The sequence below is a fragment of the Myotis myotis genome, unplaced genomic scaffold (genome assembly GCF_014108235.1).
Source record: "Myotis myotis isolate mMyoMyo1 unplaced genomic scaffold, mMyoMyo1.p scaffold_m19_p_7, whole genome shotgun sequence".
Classification (NCBI taxonomy): domain Eukaryota; kingdom Metazoa; phylum Chordata; class Mammalia; order Chiroptera; family Vespertilionidae; genus Myotis; species Myotis myotis.
This window is the reverse complement of record NW_023416379.1, coordinates 60,345,541-60,361,314: the sequence shown is the minus strand read 5'-3', so window position 1 is coordinate 60,361,314 and position 15,774 is coordinate 60,345,541. Positions and strand designations below refer to the sequence as shown.

Sequence of the window (15,774 nt, the reverse complement as noted above, 5' to 3'; positions counted from 1 at the left end):
CATGACAACAAATTTTAAGATATGTCTTTGATACCAAGATATAGATAAGAAAGAGACAGAATCTAAAGAACTCCAGAAATCTGAAAGACAGCAGCAATAAAGTTTATAATCAGAAGACTGAAAGTAATTCCTTACCCAGAAAGGTTGAAACAAAGACTGGAAGCATCAAAGAATCCTTTAACACACAGAATGCTGATATGACATCTTGTTAGGTGATGATAGGTAATGAGATAGATAGGAAGGAAGAAAGAAAGAAGGAAAAAGAGATAGAGATCTTGAAATCTGGATTCACAAGAGAACACGATATAATATACCTTTTTAAAGCTTTTTGTTCTCCCTTTCCTAGATACATACAGCTACAACTGTCCAAAACTAAAATAGAAATCACACTGAGAACAGGTTAATATCAATAAGCATGTGCAAAAATTCTGAGTGGTGGATTGGCAGCCTCTGCTTGTTTAGAACGTTGCAAGGAGAAATTTATTGTTCTGGATTAGTGGACACTGGAACATTTTTTAAAAATCTCAAGTAAAAGAAAGGTTAACAATTATAAAAATAAGAAAAAATTAATTAAATTGTTATTTGGAAATTACTCATGAAACAACAAAAACAAAGCAACAATCAAATTCAGTGAAATTGCTTTCTAACAAAAGATATATTGTACTCTTCAGTTAAAATCAGAACAAGAGGCAACCAGAAAAGAGCTTTGAATAACATGACAGAAACAGACATGAGAGACAGATTCATAGACACAGATAGAACAATAGATATAAAGAGAGCAAGATAAAAGCAAAAGGGCCAGACACATGAGGAAAACTACTAATGTGGAATCTACAAACACCACTCCAAACATCTTTTATTTACTACCTAATAATCAAATGGCCTAGTACTAAGAAATTTAAAAGTCTCTTTTCATATCTTTCAAAATGAATTTAATATTCATTTAGTTAAATTTGTAGTTAAAACTTAGCTGTGCTCTGATAATTTAAGAGAACAAGTGCTAAAAAAATCAACTTTTAAATTTAAAGACATTTATGCTTATATAAACTTCTTAACTTGCCTACCTCTTTCAGGGAATTAAAATATTACAAACGCCCTCAGCTTCAGTTCAGTGAATTTGTATACATTTTCAAGTTATTTCCGGGACTAATTTATCTGCCTCTCAGTAATTAATTGGGAGTTTAGAGCTTTTAAAATAGAGTTCAGAACAACTTTCATCAAAACAAAACTATATTGATATTAACCTCCTGCCACTACTAAACACAAATATGTGGGCTTACTAACTATACCCAGAGAGTTAAGAGTATTCTTTTTTATTTTAAATATATTTTATTGATTTTTTACAGACAGGAAGGGAGAGGGATAGAGAGTCAGAAACATCGATGAGAGAGAAACATTGACCAGCTGCCTCCTGCACATCTCCTACTGGGGATATGCCCGCAACCCATGTACATGCCCTTGACCGGAATCGAACCTGGGACCTTTCAGTCCGCAGGCCAACGCTCTATCCACTGAGCCAAACCGGTTTCGGCAAGAGTATTCTTAATATACACTATCTGTCTTCAAAAGATGTCCAAATATACTCTACTTTTGCCCTGAACACTCAAGTTATATAAGGACTGTTCAGCTAAAAGATGAATAAATTTACATACTTTTAAAAGGAATGTAGATAAGTAAAGTTTAAGGTTGAGAATTCAGATTTTTAACAATAGAATTTGTCTTATGTTTATAACCTTCTCGATAATATCCTCTTTAGCTTCTTTCTTAGGTTCATTAAAAGAAAAAAATAAGGGTTCAACGTTTCTACCTTATATATTATGCTTTTCCAATAAGTGCTTTTAAAAGTTCATTTTAAGATTATTTCATTTTTTAAAAGGAGACAAGGGGGAGAGTACAAGGAATATACATTGTCCATTCCATTTCATACCATATGTCACTTGACATGTACTTCTTATAACAAAACTCAGCATTCATTCTCCAACTGCTTTTATTATTCAGTTCCTCAATTAACAATAAAGCTAGCAGTAAAAATAATGAAAATTACTCCATCACTTTTATAGAAAATTCCACTAGCAAGTTGAGAATTTATTTATAAGATTTGGAAATGAAATAAATTAGGGAATTATGTAAGCATATAAGGAATTAAATCTTTATCTCAATTCTCAGTCGTAAAAATTTTTACATATTTGGGTGATGCTAAAATAAAGTATAAAATTTTTAAGTGTTATCATAGCTTGCTGCAGAAAAAAATAGAATATCTGAATGATGAATATCCGTGCAATATTAAAATATTAATGGCTCAATATTTTAAATTCATTAAAAGCATTAAAAAGTTATTTATTAAAACATAATTACTATATACAAAACATAGGCATTTAAAAATTCAACCTTTCACCTTTAAAAGGCTTTCTGATGATACAGGACTTTTTACTATTCCTAAAATTTCATAAAACAATTTTAATTTCTGTAATAAATAAGTATAATAAAATGCTTTAATACAAAATAATTACTTATTACATTATTTCATTACCTTTTAAAGGTATAACTTTCAAATAGAAAATTAAATGATCATAAAAAGGGGGAGCCTTGGCCAGTTTTCCCAGTGGTTAGACTGTCGGCCATAGTCCGAAGGGTTGTGAGTTTGATTCCTGGTAAAGGGCAAGTATCTCTACCTCTGTTGCAGGCTCAATCCTTGGCTCTGCTCCAGGGGTGTGAGCAAAGCAACCAAAACCAATCTATGTGTCTCCCTCACATCGATGTTTGTATCTGTCTCTCTCTCCTCCCCTCATCCCTATTCTCTAAAAAAAAAAATCAATGGAAAAAATATTCTCAGGTGAGGATTTAAAAGAAAAAAAAAAGGGAAGGGGGGGGGGCATGACCAATACTGAAACAATATTCTCATAATATACTTGATAAAAACCTGTTTTAAGAATTTGTATGTAAATTTTTTGTTCTTTTAAAGGCACAATTTAGCCTTGGACAATGTGGCTCAGTTGGTTGAGCATCTTCCTATGCACTGACAGGTCACTGGTTAAATTACTTGTTGGGGCACAGGTTGTAGGCTCAATCTCCAATAGGGAACATGCAGAAGGCAACGGATTAATGTTTCTTTCTCATGGAAGTTTCTCTCCCTTCCTCTCTCTCTAAAAATAAATAAATACATATTTAAAGTAAATAAATAAAGGCACTATTTACATTCCTTACTTTCTGGCCATAGATTTAATGGTGAAATTACTTATTCATGTTATAAGTTTGATTTTAAAACTCACACAAAATACTAATAATACTAATCTTAATACTTGCTCTAAACTTTCACCGTACCTAGTGCGGTTTACATAGGAAACGATAAAATAATTACTAATTCGAACTTATGGTTACTAGTTCAATTTAACGTCAGGAATTGAATTTGTACTCAATCAACATATGGTAATTTTAGCAACACCAAAGCTTACTTATTAGCTACAGAGAGCCCAAGAGTTATAACTACAGCCAACATTCAACATTCAGGATAGTGTACCGTGAACACAAGCTTCTACTCCTCCCTCAAGTTGTTTTAATTTTCTTAATAGCAATGCTGGATGCTTTATCTTCCATATGCCCATAGATAAAACAAACAATGGAAAAAAAAAACCAACACCAAAAGAGTAAAGAGCAAAAATCAGGGTATATAGGTGACTTCAAATTAAGAGAAAAAAAACTTATCAAGCTAACTTATATCTTAAGAGATCTACTTGGAGTTAATTTCATTTAAAAAGTATTTTCCCACTGCACACATCACTAACTGGGTAGAGTTGGAAGTTAGCTGTGCAATAACTTAACCCAACTAGAGTTAGCATTAAGAACACATTAACAAAGGATAGAAAAACTGGTTTTAAGTTACAAGTACCCATATAATAGCTGTGTGACCTAGCTGACACTAAGCAAAGCATTTATCTCTGTGTAGTTTCTCCATTTGCAAAGCCAGTAACAGTAAAATCTACCCTTATTATCTTACAAGCTTTTCATAAGACACTAATGAAATAGTATGCAGAAGTATTTTGGAAGCCTTTAAAAATCATCCAAAAAATTAAACAGCATATTTTTATGTTAATGAGATAGAGTAGTTCATTTTCTGTTTTGTTAAATGCAAGATTTATTTTTAATCCTTTTTGGTTCTACTTATTATATAAATTTGTTTCTTCTGCCATTTAAAGGCTTTTAATTTCTTATTAAAAAGAGCAGGGAAAATATCCTTATCTAAAACACTCATTAAACAAGAAATAATTTTTAAGGCAGTATTATAACTAACCTCCTTTGCTAATTTGAAAGAATATACAATATAATATTGGTGACTTCTACTCCTGATTATATCACTAATTTGTAATGGCCTAAGAGAAAACCTTTTCAATCTCAAGGTGCTTCAATTTTTATATCTACTGATAAAATCGAATATTAGTATGATAGACTTACCTGACAATAAATAAATTCACATTTATAACTTAAAGGTGACAGCAGTACTCAAGTAAGAGAAAACTTTCCCTCTAAACACTCTATTAATATACCAATGCCCTTTGAAAATATAAAATTACTAAAGTAATATAAGTATAGACAAATTGTTTTCTTTTCTAATTTCCACATTCAATAGAAATGTCCCAAAAAGAAGCAAACCAGAAAACACAAGGATAGAAAGAAGAGCTGAATATTCTTTACCAGCATATTTAAAGATTTGTTTTTAAAAAGTCTCCTCTATACATATAATCACTAAGGAAATCCATCCATCACTAACAATTGTACCCCAAATAAATTAACGCTGTCTTTTTAGAAAAATAAGAATTTGAAAAATCTTATTTCTTACCTTATTGTACATTAAGGCATATCAATAAAGACAGCTAGTCAATTCCTTCATTAATAAAATTATTCCTTTTATCTTCTGCTTAATCCTCCCTCAACTGTTTTGATCAATGATTTCTTACTACATAGATGTAACTCTATTATGATCAATCAACTATGGTATCACTTTCATGAAATTTTTTCACAAAGTATTATATTTCCCAAGACTGTTTTGTGAAACAATTATTTTTGCAAAATAACTGACCAACCACACTATTAATTGCATTATTTTATGATTTATTACCAAAGATTTCTATCCTTGATTTCTAAAAATATCTAAACATGCCGAAATAGTAGACACGTTTTTGTTTTTATTTTTAAGGTATCATTGATGTATAGGAAGTAGAGCAACAAAATGTAACTAAGCAGTATTTAAGAAAGAAGCACTTCTTGAAAACACTACAGAATAAGATGTGATATCAAACCACTGCAATTCCAAGTTTTCAGCAAAATACACTAAAATCTATATAAGCAACAAAATATGGAGGAAAGAGTGCTTAATCACAAATAAATATCTAATGTACTACAATTTGGTAAAAGGAAAGAATGGCTGATTTCTGTGGCTTTCATTTTAAAATGGGTGTATTTTAATTAAATTATGTTGTACTACAGGACTACTGGTGAAATACAATACCACAATATAAAAATTTATTTACAATTTCTTCACATAAGTTTTCCAAACTTTTGTTCTTTCTATATTGTATCGTCATACTTGTTTCTCAAAGTTTCACTATTAAAACTATTTTAAAAATTAGCTTAGTTATCATAATATTCATATGTATTGTAAGATGCATAATTAATTTTCCTTTAAATATAGCATGTAAATAAAAGTGTGAAATAAGCAACTTTCTGAAACTTTAAATCAAAATAATGTCTGAACTTATTCATAAATGGATTTCCTTTGTGATATGGAGAGTACCTGAGTCAATTAAGTCCCCAAATCTTTAATAGCTATAAAGAGACTGATAATTACCATATTGAAGTAAGATCGAATTTTGACTCCTCTTGCCAGATCCCATACTATCACGTTTCCATCATGACCAGCAGAAAAGAGAACTCTTGGATCAAATGGGTGTGGCTCAAGAACAAATACCTCATCTTCATGACCCTAAAGTATTTTTGAAGTAGCAAAGAATTATAAATATTAAAAAAGAAAATTCCATCCAACAATATGGAAACGTTTCGAAGTTCTGAGTTTTCAGAATTAAGGTGGCAAAATCTTCATATTTATCAATGTATAATAATGAAGCTGAGCTAATATCACTGTCCAGAGTTTGCTATCATTTGGTGAAACCTGAGAATACTATTGATGCAACCCTATATACTAACAAACAGCATGGATCTGTATTTCCAAGCCGAACCCATTTAATTGTATTTTAAAATTATTTCCAGTCTTTGGCAAGTTACCCATCTAGCAAGTTAGAGATTTTAGCTAATGTAAGACTATTCCTAAATGAAAATATTGAATTTTACAATCAGTTTTAATTATACCAAATAAATTTTAATCTTTTTTTCTCACCAGGAGAACATGAATTAGTTGACCGGTGTAAGAATTCCAAACTTTCAGAGTCATGTTATTCACTGCAGTTATAACTGTATTGTCATGTCGATCCCACGCCACCATAGTTACTTTCATCTTTGTGATTTTATCTTCTATTCCTTGAAGGTTTTGACTGAAAGTGATGGAGACAGTATTTGTTTACACTGACACTATTTATTAAAATACAAGTATGACAAAAAGCTAAATGTATTTTCATATAACTTATATTCAGTAACATAACTATCACCTAGCAGTTAAGAACAGTTTGAATAAACATAAGATGACGGCAAAGATCACTGCACCAAGTCAGCAAACCCAGGATTTCCAGCACTCCTAATAAGCCTTCAAAATAAACGTCACTGCTTTAACTCTATCTGGACCCTGGAACTCTGTGTCATGCTGCTCTCCATCTTTTACTGTTACTGTCATGCCCTGCTAACTGCTCTGCTCTTCCATCCAAGACTACCAAACAAAAACAAATAGAAAAAAATGGTTAAGACCAAAATAACAGTTACAAGGTATAATATCATTTCTTTTGGCTAGAGAAAACCATTGGATAAACCACATGATCCCTCTGTGACAAATGTAACATTATAATATGCTCTGCTTTTAAAAAAAAATAGTGAAACTTAACCCCTAGAGTGCCAGGAGCGCTATCACACTCCTCCTGCAGTGTCGCTATTAGATGCTAGTAGTTCACTCTTTATTGACAGATGGCACCTAAGTGCAGATTACTTATAACTCTGAATGTTTGTAGTTCTAAAATTGACCACTGCCATTTATCTGCCTAATTTTTTACAGGTACTACGATTTTATGACGTTTACTCAGATTTTGTAGCCCTAAAGCTTCGAAATGGGGTCCAGTTCTAAGTCTGCTTTTATTAGTGATGATGATATTGCTAAATATGTCAATTCTTACTGTGAAGATGACGATTTTGTGGAAGATATTGGAGAAGGGTGTCCCTCTATTTTAACATTATATGTTTTGTTCAAAATTTTTTTTCTACGAGTATTTTATAATACAATCAGCAAGCAATATATGTCAAAGATGAAAACAAATGTAGTAAAGGATTCCTTAAGTTTTTGAATATGTAACTTCATTTACTTACGATTCCTAATTTTTTTTCTAAACCGCTGTAAAATCAGCAAAAATGCCTTGGCAATTTTAGCATAGTTCCTAGGATATTTGTTGGCACTCAAAGGGTTAAAACTATTCTTACAATACCATCATGTCTTAACAAAACTGAACTGAAAAAAAAAAAACATCATTAATGCAGTAGGTCTTCTCCAATAGTGCAAAAATCATTTTATAAAAATTAAAGTCTCATAAAGACACATTTGTAATATCTTAAACAATAAAGGGGGGGGGAATAAAAAATAAAAAAATTTAAGTCTTTCCTCTCCAGTAGAACCTCTAGTCATAAAGCAATCATTTTAACAATGATTATGAAATGATTATGATATATGTTTTTATAGGCTTGGAGACACACCAACCTGTTTGTTATACAGCATACTCTAAATGACCTATCTATACTGACGTATTATAACAAATTTGATTTCTTACCCTGCTGGACGAGTAGCCATATCCAACAAAATGCTCTTCCATTCTCTTCGTTTAAATTGCCAAATTCGCGCTGTTCCATCACGACTCCCACTTACAAACCTGCATTAAAAAGTCCACCACCAAAATAAAAATTAAACATGTTCTACCTAAATGAACTTTCCAAGAGTTATGTTTTTAAAAATATTCAAAAAGACAACACTCATCTTTATTTACATAGCATTCTCATACTCAGCCAGATATTCAATGCAAATTTAAGAACTCCTGAAACATTATAGGCTTTTAAAATTTTATACACATGTATTCTAATATGAATGACTAGGTCTCAAAGTAATATCCAAAAGAGTTTCGAGGCCACCATTTAGTACCTTAGAAAAAGAATTGATATTTTCAAATAGAAAATTACTGACTTTTCTCTTAATATTAATGACCTTGACTCGTTCTATTCAAGGTTCTTAGAAATAACTTTCTTTCATTTTAAAACCAGAACATGGAAAAACCAGTTCTGCCCAAATATTACAATGTGATACATTTCCAATCTCTACTAAGTGTCCCTTTATTTTGATTTGTGTATGTATGTGTGTGTATATTAATATATATATATATATATATATATATATATATATATGAAATAGGTAAGGTGGATAAAAATCCCTATTATTAAAAATGGCCAACTAAACTAACATTACAAATGAAACAAAGATATGTTCACATGTGAATGCTCTATACACTTTTCAATATAACTAGTTAAGGTCTTTCTTTTAGGTGGTTAATTCCTATATAATTTTAATTAAAATCTGAGTATAAAAATTATCTTTATTTCATAATTTAAAAATTGGAATTAAACAAAAATAATTACTTACCTGTTACTAGTGTTGGAAAACTGGATACTATCAACTTTGTCCTATATATAAACAGATAAACAAAAAAGAGGATCCTGAAAATAAACAGTTAAGACTCATTTAAATTGTACTCATCTAATTCTTTTCACCCATACTTACAGTATGAAACTCCAATTCTGATATTTTTTCTGGCTGACCTGAGCCAAAAAAATAAACTCTAATAATATGGTCTGTGCTTCCTGTGGCCAGGAACATTCCACCTGAAGAATAGTAGCATAGAAACATTTAAGAGTAAAACACAATTTCAAAATTAGATAATGTTACACAAACATTATCAGAATGTATACTAAATGGTTAATACTTTAAAACTATTCCTATTTATCCTAAGTATATATCTAACCTGAATTAAAGAAGTTTGCTAACATAGTTTTAACTAGGAAAGAAAGCTTTCCACTACAAATTGTTTCACTAAGTGATTACATAATCTTAAATTGAAATTAACAGTCATCTTCACTAGAAAACATGCCTTTTAAATGGTCAAATCTCTCTCTTGCCCTATTTCTCATATGTTAAAATTCTATAAAACTTTTAGGGCCCAACTCCTTCAGGTAATTGTCTTTACAAGTTTTTTAATCAAATGAGCCTGCTCTCCTCTGAACTCTCATTAAGACTTTGTCATATAGCATACACAGTCTAGCTTCCATTACAGTTGTTTATATATTCCATTTACTCTCTCCTGGGAATCAGTACTCTCCCTCAATGTTGAGAACAGTGAGTGCTATATGTATAACTGTATCTAGAGTACTTCAAACACATGTATAGTGCCCACATTTGTGCTATGACTAGAAAAACTGTCTTCATGGAAGTAACAGTGGAAATCTAGAAGTTAGAAATTAAAAATGTTTGAATATTGATATTCAAATACATTCATGTCATCAGTTTGCTATCACTTATCTTAGGCACTACTGCTATCCACAATTATGAAATGAAAAGATAAAGTAAAACTGGAAATAAATGTGGAAATAACTAGTACTAGGAACATTAAATATTAAAATCCATTCATGTTTCACTTGTCATCAATTCAATTCAAATCTGCAGATCATAATGTGTTTAAAAAGATTAATTTCCATTCAAAATGCTGCTACATAAACTCAAGTTAATTTGAATGTCATCATTATTATACAGCTAATTTTTAAAAAGCAAATAAGAACAACTGACAAAGTAATTAATAACGTTGTACAACTATCAAGTTTATTTTAGTTAGCTAAGGGATACCTCCAAAATCTATGAAAATATAAAGCAGATTTAAAGTACCTTTCTTCTAACAAGATACCTACTCAAAGATGTATTCCTTAACAGAGTAAATTTTGAAACTACTTATTCTCTCCTCCTAGAGCCATGGTAGGCAAACTGCGGCTCGCGAGCCACATGCGGCTCTCTGGCCCCTTGAGTGTGGCTCTTCCTAAGCCTTAGGAGTACCCTAATTAAGTTAATAACAATGTACCTATCTATATAGTTTAAGTTTAAAAAATTTGGCTCTCAAAAGAAATTTCAAGCCCTAACCGGTTTGGCTCAATGAACAGAGCGGCGGCCTGCGAACTCAAGGGTCCCAGGTTCGATTCCGGTCAAGGACATGTACCTTGGTTGCAGGCACATACTCAGTAGGGAGTGTGTAGGAGGCAGCTGATCGATGTTTCTAACTCTATTCCTCTCCCTTCCTCTCTGTAAAAAATCAATAAAATATTTATTTTAAAAAAAAGAGAAATTTCAATTGTTGTACTGTTGATATTTGGCTCTGTTGACTAATGAGTTTGCCGACCACTGTCCTAGAGCATTATAATCTTCTTAAAGAAAAATATTAGTCACATGAGTATATAAACTAAATTCTAAAAAAATTCAAATCACTTCTAAATTAATTTTCATCCCCTGGCATATGTATTAGAATACGATTTATATTACAATACTAAATATTTTCCAAAACTGTGTTCCACTATAAGCTAGCTTTTTTTTTTTCCTTTCCCTCTTCTCTTTCTCTCTCAAAACAAAAACAATAGACATCTATTACTCACAGTTCTGGAGGCTGAGAAATCTGAGATCAGGGTGCCAGCATGGGGACGAGGGGACAAAAACACTCAATCCATGACAGTGCTGTATGTAAGTGAAGTCAGGGACCCTAATGGTGTCTTTATCATAAAATGTCATATTTTTATCTCCTGTGCCTTAACCAATCTATTTTTCTCTAATCCATGAAAATTTTAGCATTTAATCAACAGATCTACCACTTCTTTCTCAACTCTGAAACAAAGGTTTTTGTGTATTTACACACAATGTACATACGCTGCGTACATTAAAAGCTTTTGCTTATGGGTGACATTGTTAATTTTACCATTTTGCACAACAATTACTCAGTGCAGAGAACTTTCTAGGGCAGCTTACCTCAAACTCATAACTGCATTTGAAAATACAGGGTGGGGCAAAAGTAAGATTATAGTTGTAAGTGAAACAGAGTTTATTCTGTATTATTTATTAATTATTTTCCATGCCAACAACTGTAAACCTATTTTTTGCCCCACCCTGTATAATATCCAGGAAAAGAGAAAGATCTAATGTATAACTTAAAGTAGAAAATTAGGGAGAGAAAAAACTCTTACCAGCACTAAAAGAAGAACAGATCATTTGAACTCCAGGCCTAGGGCGCTCTGTAAATTTTGCAGGTCTTGGACTATAATACAAAAAAATTAGCAATTAAAAATATCCCAAAGGGAATAGCAACACCAGGAATCTGCTATTTCAAAAAATAATCACAGAATTATATAAGAAGCAACAGATGGCTCCCTTCCTAAAAACAGGTTTGAAATCATATGTCATGATCAGTAGATCTTGTGGAAACTCCACATACAGATTTTGTAGGAGCTCCTGATTACATAACAATCTACACAGAAAACAATTCCAAAGCCACTATGACAACAAGACATGCATATATTAGTTATACCCACTCCTAATCAAATTTACATTTCACAGATTTCGATAGAGCACAAATACATAAACAAGTCATTTGTAAACATGGACACTCAAGCAAAATAGGTGTTGCCTCTGCAACATATACACACCACCAATAACTAAAATTTCTCCATGTCAGACATTAAACATCTCCCCTTGTTTATCTTCTAATGTCACAAAATATGTCCTATAAAACTCCAAAAATTAAGATTCTTAGTAAAAGAATCTTAAACTATTTGACTATTCAGTCAACTATAATGCTCATCAAAACAGTGATATGTAGAAAATAGGTCACACTCAGCTATATTTACATTAATTGTATAACTGTATTAGATTATGTCTAATACTATTGGTATTAAATGTTTGTTATAACTAACTTTATTAAGAAAAAAAATAGATTTTATATACCAACTTCAATACATATATATTTGTAATGCCCCAAAATATAGTAATTACTTTTAAAGCCCTATTTAATATACATTTTGACCTAGTTTTTCTCAGATTAAGAGAAAATTTCAAAAATAGTCTTCAACCTCAACCAGAAGCACTGTGCAACTTTCACAATCCACAGCATTCAAATATAGAGTGGTTTCAATTTTGTAATCATTTAGGGAAATAAAATATATATTTTTGGACCTATTATATATTCTGAACAATAATAGTCTTTCTTGCTGATATAGAACACAACACATTATTTGTTAAGTTTTTAAAATAAATTTGTAAAAATTAACATTTTAAACATTTTTCTTAATATCCATAGGCTCTGATATAGTTGAGCATAATAAATGTAATTTACATAAACTTAAAGTTATTAAAACATTCTTTAAAGCTAAATTTATCAGTGTAAATTTAAAGTAATTGAGCCCTAACTGGTTTGGCTCAGTGGATAGAGCATAGGCCTGTGGACTGAAAGGTCCCGGATTCAATTCCAGTCAAGGGCACATGCCAGGGTTGTGGGCTCCATCCCCCATAGGGGGCGTGCAGAGGCAACCAATCAATGATTCTCTCTCATCATTGATGTTTCTATCTCTCTCTCCCTCTCCCTTCCTCTCTGAAATCAATAAAAAAATATATTAAAAATATAAAGTAATTGAAATTTAAGTAAATTAACCTGAAATTATAAAGGCAAATAATGTGCTACACTTTCCTTAATATCTTATGGGTCAGCAGTTCTACATTTAAAAATTTTTTGGCATAATCATTCACATAAACGACAACCAACCATTTAGTTAGAACTCATAACCAGAATATGCAAATAATCATATACATTAACATTTGAAATAGGCTTTAATATTTTTAAGGGAAAAAACAGATAAGCAGGTACAAATAATCTATATATATAAAAGCCTAATATGCAAAGTGTCCCCTCAGGAATTTGACCGGCAGACCGGGAGTTCGATCGCTCGCCATGACTAGTGCTGACCACCAGGGGGAGGCACGGAATGAAGGAAGGCCCTGGCTGGCGGCCAGCAGTCGGCAGCCACAAGGGACCCTACCTGAGCATGAGTTTGTGCACTGGGCCTCTAGTTTAAGATAAGAAGGTACAAATTATTTTTAAGTGCATACTTGAGGAACTACTTTAAGATGTGGCCTTGTGCCGAAACCGGTTTGGCTCAGTGGATAGAGCGTCGGCCTGCGGACTGAAAGGTCCCAGGTTCGATTCCGGTCAAGGGCATGTACCTGGGTTGAGGGCACACCCCCAGTAGGAGATGTGCGGGAGGCAGCTGATCGATGTTTCTAACTCTCTATCTCTCTCCTTTCCTCTCTGTAAAAATCAATAAAATATATTTAAAAAAAAAAAAAAGATGTGGCCTTGGACACAAACTGAATTCAATTCCGTGCTCTGCCACTTATTCAGATATGTGACCTTAGGCAAGTTAACATTTCTGTACCTAAGGCTCCTCATATGTAACATGGGGGTAAAAAGAGAAGATATCTCAGAGTTGCTGAGAGAATTGAATGAGTATAATGCATGTAAAGTGCTTAGTTACTGGCATAATATATATTAGTATTATTAGTATTTTAATTATAAATATTAATAAATATTAGTATTATTAGTATTTTAATTAGGTTCAACCAGTTCTAGATACTCTATCAATGAATAAGCACTACTTAGTTTGGCACAGTAGTTAAGAGAAGGTTCTTTAAAATAAAAAAAGAAAGAGACAGAGAAAGTGGGTTCTGATGGTATACTTCCAGTCAGTATTCGCCTCAGTTTCCTCCCACCACTCCACATCCTGAAGATAGTAATATACCTTCCTCATACGAGTTGCCATAAAGATTAATGACACAAAAAAATGTAAAGTGCTCGGTACTAGCTTAGTGGAATAAGTGCTTAATAAAAACTGTATATCATTATTACCTGCATATTTTAGAATTCCAATTCTCGCCTTAAATCTAAGCTACATATATTTGGACAGCTTCCTCCTACTTAGAGACCTCTTGAGCTAGCTTCTGGGCCCCAGCCAGTCAGATTCCTCACCTAAGAAGCAGCATCTTTGCAGGGGGGAGTGTTACCATACATACAAAACCTACATCAAACTCTCTGAATTTATCAAGAGCCTTGGTTTTCCGAAACAGGTTTCAATTAGTGATGAAACTGATTCTTTCAATTAATGCAGAGAGGATTGCTGAAGTCACTTACATGCAAAAGCATTATAGCATAATACATTTTTTGCCTTCAATTAGTAATTAAAACTTATATGATATAAATATGGTAATTTAAATCCTGTCAAATTTTTTGGCAGGTATCAACTATGTGTAATACAGAAAACAGGTGTCCCTATATCTAAAAAAAATAATCACTCTTATTTTGATGCCTGGCTCTAGCTTGAAAGTTTTTAAGGAACAATTATCATAGCAAATAGAAAAGAATACTACTTACAAACAACTAGAAAACCTTGTATGTCCAAAAAAAACTAAAAAATATCACTAAGCAAAGTATGGATCAACAACTCAATGGAATATAATATAATGCAACTATCGAAATTATTATAAATGGCTATGATAGACTTTAAAAAACAGCAGAAAATTATATGTATCGCCCTACTTACATCTAAATTTTAAAAAATTTTACATGAAAAATTTATGGTAAAGAGTTTATAGATAAATCTACATAAAGGCTCTAAAAAATCTACATAAAAGTTATATGAAATAACTTCTCAATGATACAGACAAGTATTATTATACTTAGCAATGTAATTCTCAAGAAGCACAAAGAATTTAATTTTGTAATACCATTTTTATTCCCATGCTAATTTTAAGATCACTAATCACTTTTTCTTCTATACAAAAACAATAATGAAAAAGATAAAGGTATCCCAATCATGTCCATAGGGAGGTAAATAAATGCTCAAGGAAAACAACAATTAACTAGTGCTATTGTCCATATATATCAGTAAGCTATTTCAACTTTTATCTAAATGTTTACAGAAATCCTTTAACATTCTAAATATTAAAAATGCAACTAGGGTGAAATGAAATTTGCTTTCTCCAAGGAACCATGTCTTTGATCACAATCCTTTTTTCTTTTCTTTTTTTATTTTCAATATATTTTATTGATTTTTTACAGAGAGGAAGGGAGAGGGATAGAGAGTTAGAAACATCGATGAGAGAGAAACATCAATCAGCTGCCTCCTGCACACCCCCTACTGGGGATGTGCCCGCAACCAAGGTACATGCCCTTGACCAGAATCGAACCTGGGACCCTTCAGTCTGCAGGCTGACGCTCTATCCACTGAGCCAAACCGGTTAGGGCCACGATCCTTTTTTCAAATGAAGCAGTTTGTTTTATTTTGTTACTCAAACTGCCATGGCCCCCTAATGCCCTACTAGAAGAGGTATTGTCCAGGAATGTCCATACATATGAATTTACTTAAACACTACTGTTTTAAAAGAATAAATTGCAAAATTTTTTTATTAAATAACTCATTTCATTGGTAATTTAAAAACAGAAGAGATAA

The 15,774-nt window shown here is 32.0% G+C and overlaps 1 protein-coding gene across 10 annotated transcripts in view; it reads right to left on the bottom strand.

Annotated features, from left to right (window-relative positions):
• Nucleotides 1-15,774, bottom strand: part of LOC118660241 (pleckstrin homology domain interacting protein) — a 155,914-nt gene that overhangs the window by 75,656 nt on the left and 64,484 nt on the right. For all 10 annotated transcript variants that reach the window (XM_036317433.1, XM_036317432.1, XM_036317435.1 and 7 more), the window contains 6 exons: nucleotides 11,464-11,534; nucleotides 8,972-9,072; nucleotides 8,834-8,874; nucleotides 7,974-8,072; nucleotides 6,389-6,542; nucleotides 5,843-5,977 (listed from right to left, as the gene is read on the bottom strand). In XM_036317433.1, the coding sequence (XP_036173326.1) occupies nucleotides 5,843-5,977; nucleotides 6,389-6,542; nucleotides 7,974-8,072; nucleotides 8,834-8,874; nucleotides 8,972-9,072; nucleotides 11,464-11,534 (601 nt within the window). The remainder of the gene's footprint in view (nucleotides 1-5,842; nucleotides 5,978-6,388; nucleotides 6,543-7,973; nucleotides 8,073-8,833; nucleotides 8,875-8,971; nucleotides 9,073-11,463; nucleotides 11,535-15,774) is intronic.